The 17,922-nt window shown below is 36.7% G+C and overlaps 2 protein-coding genes across 11 annotated transcripts in view; both read left to right on the forward strand.

Moving 5' to 3' along the window:
• Positions 1–635: 635 nt before the first annotated feature.
• On the forward strand, positions 636–9,959 carry LOC106168613 (caprin-1). 4 transcript variants are annotated; one of them, XM_013547742.2, is made up of 12 exons: positions 636–821; positions 1,665–1,727; positions 3,789–3,875; positions 4,061–4,222; positions 4,468–4,544; positions 4,846–5,021; positions 5,231–5,641; positions 5,890–6,221; positions 6,458–6,602; positions 7,068–7,250; positions 8,027–8,140; positions 9,019–9,959. In XM_013547742.2, the coding sequence occupies exons 1-12, from the start codon at positions 708–710 to the stop codon at positions 9,126–9,128; spliced, it is 1,974 nt and encodes a 657-aa protein (XP_013403196.2). In that variant the 5' UTR covers positions 636–707; the 3' UTR covers positions 9,129–9,959. The 4 variants fall into 4 exon arrangements, with proteins under 4 accessions (XP_013403196.2, XP_013403198.2, XP_013403197.2 ...); XM_013547744.2 differs by having other exon boundaries at positions 8,027–8,089; XM_013547743.2 differs by having other exon boundaries at positions 7,071–7,250.
• Positions 9,960–12,245: 2,286 nt separating this feature from the next.
• The window catches only part of LOC106168596 (von Willebrand factor D and EGF domain-containing protein), a 43,856-nt gene continuing 38,179 nt past the window's right edge, over positions 12,246–17,922 (forward strand). For 5 of the 7 annotated variants that reach the window (XM_087016332.1, XM_087016339.1, XM_087016355.1 and 2 more), the window contains exons 1-6: positions 12,249–12,410; positions 13,871–14,029; positions 14,628–14,984; positions 15,251–15,457; positions 17,014–17,178; positions 17,511–17,573. In XM_087016332.1, the coding sequence (XP_086872458.1) occupies positions 12,332–12,410; positions 13,871–14,029; positions 14,628–14,984; positions 15,251–15,457; positions 17,014–17,178; positions 17,511–17,573 (1,030 nt within the window). In that variant the 5' untranslated portion in view covers positions 12,249–12,331. Of the gene's footprint in view, positions 12,411–13,459; positions 13,681–13,870; positions 14,030–14,627; positions 14,985–15,250; positions 15,458–17,013; positions 17,179–17,510; positions 17,574–17,922 lie in introns of those variants that run through there. The other 2 variants (XM_087016360.1, XM_087016346.1) reach the window with 2 other exon arrangements.

Here is a 17,922-nt window from a genome sequence, read left to right on the forward strand (position 1 = left end):
GGACTAGTTAGTCCCTTGTTCTGAATGGCCCCTGACAAAAGAAAAATTGTGTAAACTGTCTCTTTATTCAAGGTGAACAGTGATAATAATTTCATCAATGTAAAAAGAAAGTGTCATTTGTTTTAAATCTCGGACTAGGCTAGACCAAGGCATTAGATTTCTATCCAATCATTCCTTGGGGAGAGCTACCTCAAAAGCAATGGATGATAAAAAAAAAAAAAAAGAAAAAAGAAAGAAAGAAGAAGAAAAAACTTCTTCTAAATTAAAACCTGCATAGAGTTGCCGAAAAATAATAAAATTTAACAAGATTACTTTGTAAAGTAAACAATATTTTAGAAGGTGGGAGTGGTTAGTTATTTCAACGCTACCAAATGGGGATTTTGGACTACCGATCTTCAATCATGGGAGGTTGTCAAGTACAACTACCGCAATGGAGATGTGACGTCAGGTTTTTACCACCCCAGTCGAGAAAACAAGATATACATGCATTTGGTTTTAGTGTTTAAAGACCAGTCTGTAAGTCTGCAAGATCACAGTTCACTACAAAACAGTAAAATACTTGAATTATACTCTTGGTGGCCTAAAAATTATTTTGGTAGCTTCATAGCTAAAGAAGCAATAAATATCGTGTTGCATGGATTGTGGTAAAATGAGTCGTGCTCAACACACGTGAATTTGCCTTTATTCGAGTTGTTGCTGTTGAAAGGATGCCTTCTGCCGCTGCGAAGAGCGACGTTAAGCCCGTTTTTGAGGGCGACAGCCCCATCAAAGCTGCACTTATCGTTGTGGATAAGAAAGTTAGAAACCTGGAAAAGAGGAAGGTAAAGCCAATTCGATCGATTATGCCTTTAGTCACATAATTGACAATTTTTAAATGAGGTGTAGTAGACGATGGTTTTGGAATGAATGAAGTGAAAGACGTAAGACCAAAAAGAAGTTGAAAAACGTTGAGTAACAATCGGGAAAATTTTAATGTTTTGATGTAAAAATCTTACAAGTGCTGATGACGTTGCCCTTAGATCGGATGTATGCCCTTTTGGCTTTATTTATTCGAAGGTTTGTAATTGTAAGGGGTTGGGAACCAGGATATGAAAAATGCAAAATGGCGGATGCGGACATGTGCTCGTTCGATCTGTCATCTCTCAGTGGACAGACACTCGAAGTTGATTCGAAAAACTTGAATATGTATTGAAGCCAATTTTGTTGTCACTGTTGACTGTTCACTGCATCATCTTCCGATCAGACTGAAATGTCACCCTGTCACTTGATCAGAACACACTGCTGAGTCAGCCTTTGTTTACGATTCATTTACATGACGTAGTTCTAGTTAATAAGGTGAAATGAAATTGTTACTGCTAAATATATCTCCAACTGCGGCTCTTGCTGTTCACTGTAATTGCCATAGCTTGTAATTGAAGTAATGGGTATGGTGTGGTTTATGTTGATTTGAAGTTTATAAAGATTTTTAGCAAGGCTATATTTGAAGTTAAAGCAGGCTACAAGGGGTGTTTTAAGGTCATTTTGTTTAACATCAAAAGTGTGTTGACAAGATCTTAATGGTCACTGTTGTTTGTAACTGTGTAAGAGAAATAGTTGTTTGTAATTGATTATTACATTGTGAAAAGAATATCTAACTATATTTTATGTTGATTATTAAATTACAGGGCAAGCTAGATGGTTACCGTGAGAAATACAACAATGGAGAAACGCTCAATGAAGACCAAAAGGTTGGTATTGGTTTCTATTTGCATTTTTTTGTGCTTGTCCCTGTCTATAGTGATATTTAGATGCATATCTGATATTGGTTAGTTCTTTTGGTTGTATTGTAGGTTTATTTTATGCTATGACTACTGTAAAGTCTGAAGTGATTTTAAATTTATTGACAAACCATTTTTAAACAGTGAAAATGAATTCAAATATTTAACTATAATTTGTTTATTAAATGACCATATAACATTCCTCTTCCCTGCAAAGTCCTGTCACCTGGACTAAAAATACAGCTTGATATGAATAATAAGAATTAGATTAATAGATAATTGTCTTTCTATCTAAAAATGCATGAAACAATTCAACTAAACTTACTTGGTTCGTTTAAAGTTTTTTTTATTCTTGAGTGTTTTTGATTTTGACATTAAGACTTCCTCTCCCTATATACAGAATGTGCACTAACACAAGCATGGTGTCTTCTACAATTTACTAATGGAAACTGTTATATTAATGAATTACCTGAAGTTAAGCTATCTTCTAATGGCTTCCCACGCAGACAGACTTCCAAACTGCCGCATTATTGAAAGTCGGTGAATTTACTAGTATTCATCTTAATTGTAATTGAAACTTCACGTTTAAATTACATCTCACAGAATTTTTCCTTTGTTAATACAATTTAGGTACATAGGGTAAGGAAATATCTGGGTGTTAATTTCATCACATTGAAGATGGCACAACTCATTATTTTTTAAAAAATCATACAGGTTAATAAACATAACACATTTTACAATATTTATGTACAGCAATCAAGCAAATTTTATTAGATCCTGGTTATCTTAAAATTAGTACATGTACATGTGGGATTGAAAATTGTCACATCATGTGGTAGGCTTGATCAATTTGACTTAGACCCCATTCCCACAGATTTTAGATTGATCTATCCCTGTGGAGAGTCCATTAGATTGCTGTCAGCTTTGCCAGCTTAAGCGGCTGTCCCGCCTACTAAAAGCTGTAAGGGAGTAATTAAATGTCGTGCCCGCTCGGCTGACTGCAATTTAGCGTGAACCTCCTGGGAGTTAGGTCGATCCAGAGGATCGATCTAAATCTATGGGAATGAACTCTTAATTTGTTCCAATCAAAGCTAAGTTAAGACACCATGTTTTAAGTAGTTCACATGTCGTGATGTCATCAGTTTTTTCTTCCACAGAAAAACAAAATTAAATATTATTTTGAAACTCTATGAAAATGTAGTGAGAAAGCCCTCCTCTTGTGCACACAGTCTTGCAAGAGCAAAAGCTATTGGTCAGCTAACAACTCAATGAAACACTGTCGACTAATGAAAATAGGCAAAGGATATTAAGCAAGGGAAGGTGATGAAAGATGTCCATGGCCAAATGCAAATCGAAAGTGAGGTTTTGATGACATATTGATAAGGATGTAAAATTAAATCTCTGTTCTTTTGTTTAAATTTTTTTCTTTTGCCTGGTCAGACAAGCATTCAGGCAAGTGGACTTGCCCAAAATCAGTATGTTCTCACTCTGGGCAATCTTTTTTGTCAAGGCCTGTTCCTACTGTTAATGTAGCCAAATGTATTAAACATCAAAATTGAATTTTCTGTCCTAGGTGCGGAATGTATGAAAGCCTGCTAACTGGAGTACCTCAGATGACACAGCCCTTCTAGATCACACTATCGATGTGATAATCAATGCTTTTTTTTTGTAATGAAACTTTCTGTGGAAGTACATGTTTGATATCTAGTTTTTTTTATTTCTTTTGTTTTATTACCTTAGCATTGCTTATTGCAGTGTTGTGCATAGATTGTCTCTCAGAATTGATGCAGATGTAAATAATCAATTCCTGACTTTTATATAATATTTTGACAGCTAATGGTGGTGGAATATTGAAGGACAGGCCATTTATTCTTATTACATATTAGTTTATTGCATGTAGTTAAATAAGAAACATCACACATTATGTTTTTCATTTTTCATTTTCATTTATGTTTTTCATTTCATATGAAATGTTTGCATACTGGGGCAACAGAGTGAATTACAAGTCCATGTATTCATTTGCTATTTCAGGAAGCCATAGACAAGTATGATTCTGTGATCATCAATCTGGAGTTTGCAAGGGACCTGCAGAAACAGTTTATGCAAATTCAGGCGGAGGTAGGATCCGTGTCTTCAAATAAATGAAATTCCCAGTTCTTCAGAATATAAAAATAAACGTTGCTTTATCATTATTGTTTTGATTATTGAGTTGTTTTTTTGTACCCAAAAATCCAATTATGGAAATGTTAATTGTATTGTTAATTGTATTGTTTAAAGTATGATCTTATTGTACCTTGTTTCAGTCTGAAAAGATGCTGAAGAAGCAACAGAAGCGTGAAAAGGGTGAGAAGCAAGCACAAGAGGCACGGCGAATGCGTGAACTTTTACATCTTCAGAACGTCTTGGACAACATGGGGTCTGAAGCTGTGAGGCAGGACTTTAAGGAAGGGAAAAGAGGCGCAGTGGTTAGTATCTTTGAAACTTGGGACTTTAGTGAAAAAGTGACTTGACCACGATGTAGAACCTTGTAGAGAGCTGGTATTATTTGAAATATTGGACAGTCTGCATTTTATCTTTCAAATATCTCCATCTCAGATAGTTTCATAAAATTCTAGTAGAACCTTCCCTCACAAATATAATACCAAAAATTATAAATTCAAATTTACATTGAATTTAAATGCTTTCATATGATTTTATTCAATTGTTCCAGGTTTTGACTGATGAGAATCTTAACCATCTGGACGAGCTGTTCAAGTTAATCAGTCCAACCAGAGAGGGAGAGACCAGGTGAGAAATTTGCATGGGTCATCCTGAAAGTTATGCGTTTGGTTGTATCCATTTTCATTAAGAAGATGGAATGCAATCATGTTAAAATTGACAATTTTTTACCAGCAATACAGTGCACGTAAATGTCATTCTTTCAAACAGTCAGATTTCAAATTTGAATTGAAAAATGGCAGATATAAATATCACGTAACATAAGGCCAAGTTTGACAAGTGGTCAGTTTAACTTTAAAGTCGAACAAACCAGAAGCAAGTCCTTGAATATTAAGCACTAAGCAATCCTGTGCTGCTTCAATCTTTCAAGTTATGAGAAACAGCTGAATGAAGCCTCTGAACACATTGTAAACCTGCTGGATGCCAAGGACAAGCCAGTCTTGGGGACCACCTACAAGGCTCTGAAAGAACTCCTGAGCAAGATTGATGGCTGTGGCTATTTTACCAACCCCCCTGCTGAAGAAACGGCAGACCAGCAAGACAATGGTATGGATTTGTCTCTAATTAAGTACACTGAAAAGACATACATAAAATAGCATTAAAACCAATTTTTATTTTGAAAGGGGGAAAATATTAAAATTTAAAAAAAAGTAGAACAGCTTTACTCTGAGAGTAGAACAGCTTTACTCTGTGTGCTATGGTTAAAACTGACCTAATATAGCAGAATTTTGATCAGGTTTCATGATAAATTCCAGCTTCTGAGGACAGCAGCGGAAACAGTGAGGAGTATGTGATGGTGAAGACGGATGAAGTCCCTGATCAGAGTTCCTCTGAGGTGCGTATGACTTCCCTGCCTCAGGACAGTGCAACCCATCCTCCTCAAACCCAGCAACCCCCACAGACCCAGCAGCAAGGCAACGGAACAAACATGGTGGGCATCTCATTCTATACTGAAACCCCCTCCCAAGAAGCCATGACTGCAGCCGTTGCTGCAGCAGCGTATCAAAATCAGCAAAGGCCATTCCAGGAGATTGTGTCGTCGGTTCAGGGCACGTACGACTTTCTCCAGGAATCCCAGATTGAGCCAGACTCCCCCCATGTGGACCCAGCAGTTGTAGCTGCTCAGCCCATGGTGCCAAAGATTCCTCATCCACAATCACAGACAGGTAAGTTGCTGTTGAAGGTCAGATAGTCATAAAACAAAATATAAAATGCCACTCAGGCATGGAACTTCAAATGTGAAACACATTTTTTGTGCGTGGGTCTTTCATTGTGACAAAGGTGTATTTATGTTTATGGGGCTACACCTGAAGTTTTGAATATGTTAGATGACCAATGATCTTCTTGAGCTCTAATGACCAGTTTTTCCTTTCTGTAGTTCTTGGATAAAAATTTTTTTTCTGCAATATTATAGATGGCAGTGGTCTCTCCTCACAGTCTTGGGGTGACCAGGCCGATCATCATAGCGAACAGCTGCAGGAACAGCAGCAGCAGCAGTATTTCCAGTCAGAATCAACACAACCACAAAAACAAACATTACAAAGTCAGCAGCAATCCAGCTATGACACGTCTGCCTATGGCAGTCAGGGCTATGACATGATGTCACAAAATGCGCCATCCTCCTACGGCAGCACTGGCCTGGAACATACACACATGAACTTGAATGACGGAGATAGAACGCTGCCTGATGTGCCCCCTAGTATTCCTTTACCAAACCAGACGACCCTCACAGATCAACAGGCTGACGTAAGTAATATGTGAGATTAAAGAGTATGACTGGCACTGTTTTAAAAATTTTTAAAACAAATATGAATATTTGGAAAATTGGTCAGTATATTAATACCATTGCTATTTAAAAAATAAGTATTGATGCCAAACATGGGAATATTTCCAACTTGTTCGATTGGGCATTGGATCATAATTTTTTCTTTAGACAAAAATACCAGACTCTACTGCTCATTTTCCATCCATGTTGCTTCCAGGAGAAGAAGACATTCACAATGAACGCCAGTGCCCCTGTATTCCAGTCTATGTATACTCAGGCTCCAGCAGCTCACACAGAATCCAGCAGCATTGCTACCACAGTGGATAGCATGGGACAGCAAGACATGACGTCAGACTATAACTGTAAGGACATGGATAGGTGGTTTTAATGAGTAGTGTGAACTGAAACAGACATGGACTTTTTCTATGTAATAGCAGAATTCCAAGATTTGGAGTTGAATTCTGATAGAGCCGAAACTGACCCCTGGCTGAATAAGTGTAGGACTAAACATTTTTTTTGAAAACCCAGAATGAGTTAGTTGGGTCTAGCTAAGTTGACCCAACTCCACCGGGACTCTCACTAAAAGATTGGCTTTGAAGCTGATGAAATATTCCAGTTAACATTTACAGTAGTCACTTGTCTATGTTTATGTCTAACTGACTTGTGAAGTCATTTTAATGCAGAAATTTTTGTGAATTGTTTGACATGTTTCTTGACATATTGTTAAATATCTTTTAATGTCTTGGTATCGTAATTATATTTTAAAATATGAAGGGAAAGAATCATTCCTATTTTTAGTTTTACTAGTAAATTATTCATTTTCCAAGCAGCAGGTGGCTATTCACGGAATCAGTTCAATGGCTATGGTGGACGTGGTGGCTCAAGAGGTGGACCACGTGGAGGACGAGGAATGAACTCTGGATACCGTGGTGGTAGAGGTGGCCCCCCTTTCAATTCAAGAGGGGGTTTCCGGGGAGGAAGAGGCGGAGGAGAATCGAGGGGAGCAAGGGGTAAGTCATTCTTTAACTGCAGACTTTTTCTGACATTTGTGGCTTTGGAAGAAGTGATGATTGCCTTGTTGGTGACCATGTTAAAAATGTTTGTCTTCAGTGTACTAATAGATATTTTGCTAAGAGTAAGGAGAGAAAAATGTGTGCAGTATGTGCTTTTTCTTTTTCCTGTTCCCTGGCATTTTGCTTCACTAATCAATAGGAATAAGAGGAGGAGGTGGGAGTGCTTATTTTGTTTGAGCACGCAAATCATTGGCCCAATGCCACACTGTACCTCACAAAATATTTTCTACCTATCAGTTCTGGGTGGAAGGCTCTCACAAAAATGCTTCAGTTTGCTTTGTTTCTCCTGTTATGAAGTATGAGATGTGATTTTCACAAATATATTTTTTTGGGGGAAATTTGGTATCATGTTAGTCCTGTTTAATTCCCATTGCCCCATTTTATCCAGCATATGAATTGTCCAAAGTATGTAAGTTGTCCCAACTGTTTTTTCAGATTTTCAAGGTCTGTTTCTAACCTATCAGAAACCAACTGAATGAATAAAGAAGCTGAAGCTTTGCCTTTTCCTTTGTGATGAATACCATTTGCTTTCTTTCCACCTGTTGATCTCTTGCATTGAATAATCTTTCTGATTTGTCTAGGTTTGAGTAAGACAAAAAAAAAAAATAATATACTATATTTTAAAAACCCTATCGGTTTTGCCCCCCCCCCCTTTTCCCCCTGATCACCTGAGCATGCTGCGTGTTAACTGTGTGCTCCTCTGTGATTTGTAGGCACATATCATGGCTACCCGCCTCGTAGCAACTACAGGCCTGAAGGATACCAGGGAGTGAATGGTGGGTTGGACACTTATAACAAGCAAGGCAGTGGTGCACACAGGGGTGGAGGTGCGTGGGAGCACTTGGGCAATATGGAGTTTCCATTTAAAAAAAAAAAAAAAAAGAGTTGAAAGAGGAAGCTCTTGGTGTTAGGGATGGAATTCTGTTTTTTTTTTTTTTTTTTTTTTTTTTTTTTTTTTTTTTTTTTTTTTGTGGGATATAAATATTGATTATCAAAATATGTCCCCTGAGAACAGCAGTTGATAAAGGAAGCTTTTGATTTTTCCTTTTTGCATGTTGGATTTTATTGAATTTGTTTTGAAAAATTTAAAAAGGAAAGGACCTCTATGTATTTATATATATAACCATTTTGTTGGCACATCCTGTCTATGTTAGCTTAGATTTGCAGCAGATATGGTAGATACTTCAGATTGGAGAGGCAAGTTGGTGGGCTGAGATGTTCCCAGTTTTTATTTGCTTAATGTTTAAGTATTTTATATGTTTGTCTTGTTTGCAAAAAAGATGCATTGATTTTTAAAAAATGTTTTTATATGAATAGCATGGATGCTATGATATGTTCACAGATATGTTATTTACAACAGGCAGTATTGTTATATATTATAGTGCTAATGAATAACACTTGAGATTGAAATGTCACAGAACTTAGTCCCAAGTCAATTTAAGATTAATATTGTATGGAGTGTGGTGTAAAGGTGGGAGTTGTAGCAATAAATGCTACAGATGATAATTGAGACGTCATAACTAAATTGTTATTGGGGAAGGGATAATGGTGGTGAAAATTACAATAATGATAATTCTGAGTAGATGAACTAGATCGGTCAACACAGTCTGCCCTTTTTGTTAACCAGTCCTTCCTGTAAATGTAGAACATTAACATAAGTTTGCTTTTTTTTTCCTTTTTGTTTACATTTTCTCTGGTATTTCAGGATACAGAGGTGGACCCCGTGGTGGTAGTGCAGGAAGAGGGGGAAGGGGAAATTATGGCGGAAAATCCAACAGCTATGGTGGGTCAACACCTCCACAAGTGGCAGCATAACAAGAAGCAACAACAACAAATATTAAGTCTCGAATTTGAAAGTCCAGTAAAAAAGAAAACAACAACAGCAGGAGAATAGTGTGGTGTTAGAGACAGCTTTCTCCTTTTAGAGCTTGGATGTTTGGAGTATGAAGGAACGTACTCCTCTAACTTTTCAGTTTGAGGCTAAAGATCAGCGAAGTTAGAAGGCAAATTTCAAGAGCAACAACAAAGTTGGAAGAAAAAAAATATTAAAAAAAAAAAAACAAAAAAAAAGTATTTGTCATGACCAATAGGGAAAGTAAAAACAAGACTATCAGACCCAAGTGGATTGCTTGATCTAGAGTCATCTCAGCAACAGTGTTTTGGTTCTATAAGTATAACTAACAACTTAACTGTGTTGTTCGTAAGTATATATTTAAGAAAGCATGAAATCCCAAACTGGGAATTTTCAGTTAAGAGAAAAAAAAAGTAAAAAGCAGAAAAAAAAGAGAAAAACCCACTGATGTGACAGAGCACTTTGTTATTTAGCTGTGTTTCCTCAGGATAACAATCTGTTGCAGCGGTTCTTTTACTACATCCACTCCATAGATGCTTGAAAGCTATGTTGATAATTTGCTTAGGGGATTGGGGAAGGGGGTGGGACCTGTACAGAGTTGGACTGTGGCAGAGCATCTTTTGTAAACTAATTTTTAGGGTTCCTTGTCAAAGGCAGTATGTTAGGTATCATATATCGGATGTATTGCGGATGTAAATTTAAAGTGATGGTCCTGTCTTTATTTGCTCCCATCTCTGCTTTTGTATGTGCATACTCAGATGTTTATAGAAGCCAAATAAATTCTCTCAGTAAAATATGTGTGGCTTTTCTCTGTAACAATCTCTGAAAAGATTATAAAAAATAAATAATAAAAAAAAATAACTAACTTTGAATGTTGGAATGAATTAATTTAACATTGGTAAATGTGAGAAAATCGTCATTAACTTCACCAAAATGAGAAGTTTTTATCCCTTTTATCAAAACTTGACTAGAAATGTTGCAGTATGTCATGTCGATTTAAATTGGATATATAAAAATCTCTATTCGGTGAGATGGGGATGTTTGAATAGACAACTTTTTAGAAGCCTTTACCTTTGATTCGCCTTTTACCTTGCCTCGGTGAATGCATTTGTTTTCAGCTGTGGATTTTTTAAAACTCGTGGGTACATCACTTAAAAGTCGGCTGGTCCGACGAAGTGGAATATGCTACCAAATGAATCGACTGAAAATTTTAAAGGAGTTGAGAACAGCTTTTAGGAAATTTTATTATTAATTACCTTAATTGAAATTGTTTTTATGTGAGAATTGGGCACGTGATCAGATTTTATATGGCGGTCAGTTGGTGTGTCTTGACTTTTTTCGATCTGCGTAGACTGCTTGCCCAATTCCTTCCGATAACAACTGAGAATTAAGACCCATGCACTCATTCTCTCTATATACAATGTAGGTCCATTTGAAGAAAAGTGATATCGGCAATTATCTAACGGTTATAGGTGCAAGTTATTAACCTGAAGAGGCGGAATATAAGCAATCTTAGAATATCGATACAATTGAATTGTTCAGTCAGAACAGTGCAAAGGGTCTGGTCTCAAAAATCTGGTTAATTTTTTGTGAAATTTGATGTTAATAAAATGATACCAGGAGCATATCATTCCACAGTCATTTATCTCCCCCATAGTATTGGCTCAGTAGAGGGTGACACTTCTATTGTCCAGTGTGTGTATCTTTAACTGTCGCTTTGGATCTTCTACTGTGTTGACATGGAAATAGGGCTACACTATACCAGATCTCTCAAAGGCCATTCAGAACAAGCTTATCCGCGGACTAACAAATCTGCGGACTTCATATGACCGACTCATTTGAAACAAGCGAAACAAACTAATTTCATGATGGCTTCCCCGCCTCTACACGCGCCGTCGCTGCAGGGGCCTTGCAATAAAACCTCAGAGATGTGGTTTAATCCGTTAAATGGCGCGTGCAGAGACGGGGAGACCATCAGAGGATTGATCGGCGTTGCTTTGAAGTCCAGTTGGCCATATTTAGTCCGCGGATCATCTGTTCTGAATGGTCTCTTAGACTCGTTCTTAAACGTCACAAATAGGATCACTGACCAAGTATTGTCACAACTTATAGTAAAAACCATTGTCACGACAATCACCACTTGCTCTGGAAGCATATAAAAATGGTCGCAAATCGAGCTGAACAGACTATCTAGATTTTGTTAACTGGATAGATTTCGACTCAAACAAGCCCATGTCCATAGAGACTCCATAATTTGAATAGATGGACACTTGTTTCATACATAGGTGTAGAAACATCGGCAGCCCTGATCGCAGGAAGCAGGGCATGGTTGTGGTGATGGGGTGGTAGTAGGTGCTCCGTCCACCGTTTATGTCACTTACATATTGCGTTGGGGCTCGACTCCAGACAACATATTTCCAACTTCATGTTGGCCCTACATAATATCCTTTGATACTCCCTCGCTTTTTCTTTTTATGATGCTTAGCCCTTCACAGAAAATTGCTTTCTTCGCGGCTGCTATCGCGTTCCCTTTTTTCTCCCTTTTTGGATTCAGTTAATAATGTATCTGAGGTTTATTTTAAATCTAGACATGTTAAGTTCTATTTGTTGAGTGCAACAAAGCACAAGCTGGTCCAAAGAGTATTCGAGAAAGCTACAGAAATTTGAATACTTTTTTACGTATTTGGAATGCGGAAGTTTGTATTAGCTACAGCTTAGTCAGTCGATGTTGAAAAAAACTTTTCTTTGTATCAAGTCTTCGTAGCCAATGAAATTTCGCCCTTGGAAGACAGATTTGAAAGGTGACAGGTAAAAGGAAACCCTCTTTCCATTTTTTCATTGAAATTCGATGACTTTTTGAATAGAACTAGGGGCTTGCATGAAACGTCCTTTATACTCCTGTATGGGGTATGTACAGTTGTGCATACATCCGTGTTGGTCTTTTAAATATATGAAAAGAGTACCTTTGACAGTAAAACACGACCTTTGCAAAGTTTCATTAGAATAATAATAATAATAATAATAATAATAATAATAATAATAATAATAATAATAGGAGTAAATCTGCACCAAGTTAAAAAAAACATCAACGGAGCTTGTCAATCTGACACGTAAATGTTGGAACTTCCTGAAAAGATTAGTGATTATTTGGCGCCCTTGGTCAGACATGGAAGGCGGTCTTGGCAGCCAAAGATATGGAAAGATTATTTTCCTAGTCCTCACAGTTTTTAGTGTTTGGTCAGCAGGTGGGTCTCTCTCTCTCTCTCTCTCTCTCTCTCTCTCTCTCTCTCTCTGTGTGTGCTTAGACTTAAATTTGAAGAACAATCGATAGGTAAGAATTCTAAATAACATCTTATATATTTAAGGGTCCAAATATTGACTTTTCCGAAGTCTAGAACTGATCTGTAACATGAACAAGAATATATGAAATAATTGCTAAACAATTAGGATAAACTTGAGACATAAGTCCTCATGGTAATTTCAAAATCTATAGTTAACACTTTGAATTCAACAGAGAATTAAGTGGATGGTTTTGAAACTATCGTATAATATTTTAACAGAAACATACAATTATTGATTATGGATGTCTATAAGGTGTCTCTCGACATTGTAAAAAAAAAAAAAAAAAAAAAAAAAAAAAAAAAAAAAAAAAAAAGACCGACCACAATGCACCTTATAAACGAATATATTTACTTTATAAATCTATTATTCGAATGGATCCTGGATAAATGAAAATGGAAAATCGAGCGCTCTTCTACAGTAGGGGCCTATAGATGTAGGGGGCCTACGACATGAGCAAAACGTGCAACCGTGGGACTGAAAAATCCCTATTAAATCAGTTTGACACATAACTCAGTTTTCATGGGGCTTCAAAAGCAATATTTTATTAATTTCTTAAGTATAACATTGAAGGAAGGTACCTTTCGAAACATTTAAAAATAGGATGTGCTTGTTTACACGACAGATCATACGCCCAGTTTTGAGAAATGTTGACATACTGGTCCGCGGATTGCATGGAAGCCGATCCCCCCCCCCCCCCTTGGCGTGGGGTTTGGGGCCCGCTGAAGGGCCCCGAAAGTTTTTGGTATTTTAGAGGGCAAACGGTGCCGTTTGGTACGGTTTAGAACTATGATCCAGTGCAGGCCTACTACTAGTATAGTATATTTCAAGAGGGGACCATTAGTGTGATTTTTTCAGAAATCGAACGGGGGATCAGGACCCCCCTGACACCCCTCCTAAATCCGCCTCTGAAATCCATATTTGTTCGTTTAAATGCGTGAAAAAGAAGCGGATTATGTTGTTTAGTCTACGTCTTGTTGTTTACGCCAAATGCGCCATCTATAATGTAGTGGATAGTGTTGAATGAAAGTTCTGACAGCGTGGTCTTTGAATGTATTCCGTTCTATGACATGGTTTTAGAAGTCGTGTGAATAGGGGTACTAGAGACACACTTGTAAGAGAGGAAAAACAAGTGTTGCGAAGTGAGCGAAAATGAGAAAAGTAATCAGGCCAGAGGTAAGCATAAAGCTCAAGTGTGTGTGTGTGTGTGTGTGTGTGGGGGGGGGGGGGGGGTCTGTCTAATTAAGGATATTGTCACCCTTCGCCCAATAAAGAACAAACAAGATTGGGTAGGATTGATTCATTCATTGAATTTTATTCAATTTTATCCAGAAATGAATTTTATTACCTGTTGTTTATATTCCAGCACAATCAAGCAAGTGCAGAGGCAACGTTTGTTACATTGAGGACCCTAGTTTCACAGACTTTCAGAGTGCAAGGCAGAGATGCCAGTCATTTGGAGGCGATGTGGTTATGGTTGACACACTTGAAGAGAGAAGATTACTGACTGAAATATGTCTTCGTAGTAAGTACATGTATCTATATATTACAAGAACTGCATATCATGATTGGGTTTATATTATGATATTGGTCCAATCAGGGAATTATATCAGATGGCTCATGCGGTACAGGTCCTGTTCCAGTTTGTCCCGTATTTTGGTACTATTAATAACTCCAGTCAGTTCAAACATAATAAGCTAGCCACATGTAGCTATGCCTTTTTCTTGTCTTAATAGAAAAAACGGAACAGTGATGATGCCAGTAATGGTATGTTCAGACTGTTACATATACTAGTACTAGTATCTCTCCATAAAAAGATAACTAAAAAGAAATAAATATTGTAGTTGACATCATTTGGGAAACCAGCCATTATATACTGTGGAACAGTGTATAAGTAATTTGTGCATTGTATTAATAGCTATTATATAGTTTTATAGAATTACAATATTTAACTGAAGAAATAGTTTTCTCAGTCATTTTGTTGTACAATGTAATACACAATACATTATATACAATAAAGTTTATTTTCATGTCGGAAAGAATGAAATTAGCTATATTCACCAACAGAATAAATTAAATAATGATACATTAATTGTTTACTACTACTTAATGTAATCTGTTAGGTAACTATACTGCACCGTATCTACTGATGGGAGCAACTTACAGTTCAGAACAATGGGTGTGGTTTACTGGAGAAGCAGTAAGTCCATCAGTCATGTCTTGGGCAGTTGGGCAGCCAGAAGATCCTTCTGCACAGCCATTTCTGTGTATTGATTCCACAACTGGTCTTTGGCATGATTGTGCAAGTGATTTACAGGGAGTTTTGTGTGAGACCCCATCATTCTGTTCAGGACTGAGCTGCTGCCCTGGCTTAAATAGTACCTGTAGAGTAAACTTACCTGGACATGGCGGCTGTTATTGTGATGAACACTGCTTAACAGTAAGAGATTGTTGTGTAGACTATGTGGATACCTGTGTAGGTATGCAAATTTTGTTTTTATATTATACTCAACATTTTGTTATCTCATATAAGTTAAAGAGAAGTACTGTTTTACTTAAAATGAACTGCTAGTAGAAAGTCAAGTTCCTCCCTCTGGTCATTGACTTGCACCATAAAAAAAACACATTTTTTTCATGTAGGACATCCATGTATAATAGGATGATTTTTACACATCCCTGGACACTGAAATGCATATTTATGTTAAATTTCTGTTTCTGATAGTAATACATTTATTCTTTTCCTCAGTGATTGATGAGTGCTTTGCTTACACAACTGTTACTGGTGAAATATCAAGAAGTTCAATGTACCACAAGAATTCTGTTGAAGCAGTAGCATGTGATGATAAAATAGACCACGGCTGGTTAAGATTTGACATGATAACTGGGAATGATATGCCTGTGACCTGCCATTTTGAAGGTGACTGTGGTACAGATAATACCATATGGCTTAATGGTAGGTACCTTTAAATATATATCTTTCATTGTTATAGACAGGCACTGTATATAAAAAGTGTCTGAATAGTGTCTATATATATTCTGATTAGTATGGCTGTCCACAGTCTGTCTCTCCCTGTCGTTGCTGTCGCCGTCGCCATCCCTGTCACTATCAACGTTTTCCCCATAACTGCCAAACCATATTTTTGTTTTACTTTAAATTTACTGAGTGACCTTGTTTGGTAAAGAGGCAGGATACATTTACATTTTTCGGTAATTATTCTGTTTTTTTTCCACAATTTTTTTTTACATTGGCCCCATAACTTTTAAACTGTATTTTTGTTTTACTTTCAATTTACTGAGTGGCTTTGTTTGGTAAAGGTGCAGGATTTTTATAAAAAATCAGCATGATCGCTTTACATTTATAGTTATTATTCTTTTTTTTGTGTAAAATTTTTATTTTTCACACAGTAACATTTCCATTGGCTTTTATATCCCACATGGAACTGAATCACTTCCTAGTTTTTCAATGGCCATGTTACCTGTAGTACATAATGTGAGAGGGTGAGAGTGATTATGCTGCTTGAAAGCATTATGTAACAGTGCATCAAAATTGTCCAAAACATTATTGTTTGCACTTTTTTCTGCAAAATGTCTGAACATTTGTCAGCTTTTCTGCCTTGTTTCCTGTATGGTGTCTGTATATTTGTTATCTGTGCTGTCTAGTTATAGAAATGTGTCCTAAATGTGTATACCAACTCGGAAAACTGTAATCAAAAGCTCACGTAAGGTGCATTCACAATGAATCTGTCATACTAACTATGTAGTGCACACTAATTCCACTGGGACTCTCTTGGCATTGTGAGAGAATATAACCGCCCGGGGGGGGGGGGGGGGGGGTTTGTTCGAAAGAACCACTCTTTTTGGTGGAAAAATTTCCACTATGGGTAAAATTTATCTATCTACTTGAGGATTTTGTGGTAAAAGGTCCACTTTTTCAGAAAACGACCCTCCCCCCCCTCTGAAATTGCTGGCTACGGGCCTGCCACCTTATAACTGTAGTGAATTAGAGGCCAATTGAATGATGTTGTGATTTTATAGTTTTTTGAAAATTGCAAAGGGGCTTTCCAATGTAAAATAAAAAAAATTCCTGTGACTGGATCCAATCCAGGTAAAACATGTTTTGTGCAATGTTATCCTATGGGGATTTTTTTTTAATTTCAGGATTTTTTATTCAGAATAAGATAAGGGCCATCAACTAAATTTGGTGGTCAGATCTGGGTACCAGCACATTGATTAAAAAAAATCTGAGCAATACATTCAGTATTATGAGCCAGACAGTGTAAACAGACATACCTATAAACAAACACACAAGCACACACACACACACAAACCGACCAAACAACATACCTTGCAATTCTGGAAAGGGGATTTAAAAAAAAAAAAATAATAATAATAAAATAAAATAAAATAATAATCCATCATGGAGGTCATGAAATAGCAAAGAAACATTACCATTTATCACTAAATAGGGGAAGTTCAAGCACTTACTTTATCACAATTTTTGCATCACAGGTTCCTTACCCTCTGCTGCTGATGGTATCATTAACAGAACTGCATGTGTAAAGAATTCCACTGTTTGTTGTGCCAAGACGTATGACATACAGATTAAGAACTGTTCTACATACAATGTGTATCATCTGCCACCTGTGACTCAGTGTCCTGAGCGTTACTGTATAGGTCAGTGCTTGTCTCGTAATTTTTCATTGATAATGAATTAAGATACATATACTAGTTCCTATATGTATCTGGGTACATGTATTTACAATGTACAAGGTGACTGTTTGAATTTTAATTTGTCATTTGTTCAAGTTTTCACCATGGCACAAAAATACACAAAATAAACATTAATGTTATATATGGGCATGCTAGTATACAGCAATTTTATGCATTGCATGTAACTGATGTTAAAATGATTGAACTGACTGTAAAATTTAATAAGATGCACATTTTTAATGGTTGTACATGTAAAAAAAATTCTTATTTCCTCATCTGGTTTACAATTCATTTAGGTGATAAGGCACTCTGTCCCCCAGGAACTGTCTCAGAAAATGGATTTGAACCAGGTTGCTCAGGTTAGGTCCATACATTTATTAAATTTAAAGAGTTATGCATATGATGAAGGTTTTATAAAGGTCACACTTTGTCTAGCACTTGACAAGCATAAAAGTATACTAAGATGGATAAATTAAATAATTGAATATATTTACTCAGTTTTTAAGAATTGGCAGCATTTGGTTAACTCATATTACAGTAAAACAAAAGGGAGAACAACTGTTCTTATTATATACGTATTTCACATTAAATACATTGTAAACAACTCACAAAAATATGATAAATTCTATTTTACCACCAAAACGGTGGTTATTCTGGAATTTGTGCTTGCCATCAGATCACGTTACCTCCATAGATGGCTACACTCTG

Source organism: Lingula anatina, chromosome 1 (assembly GCF_051362555.1).
Source record: "Lingula anatina isolate TDL-2025a chromosome 1, LinAna3.0, whole genome shotgun sequence".
NCBI lineage: Eukaryota > Metazoa > Brachiopoda > Lingulata > Lingulida > Lingulidae > Lingula > Lingula anatina.

Excerpts from the sequence above, each read along its gene's own strand:
- LOC106168613 (XM_013547742.2), top strand. The coding sequence starts at position 708 with ATGCCTTCTGCCGCTGCGAAGAGCGACGTTAAGCCCGTTTTTGAGGGC. Across the intron at positions 7,251-8,026 it reads AGAATCGAGGGGAGCAAGGG|GCACATATCATGGCTACCCG; the intron begins GTAAGTCATTCT and ends TGTGATTTGTAG. Across the intron at positions 8,141-9,018 it reads TGGTGCACACAGGGGTGGAG|GATACAGAGGTGGACCCCGT; the intron begins GTGCGTGGGAGC and ends CTGGTATTTCAG.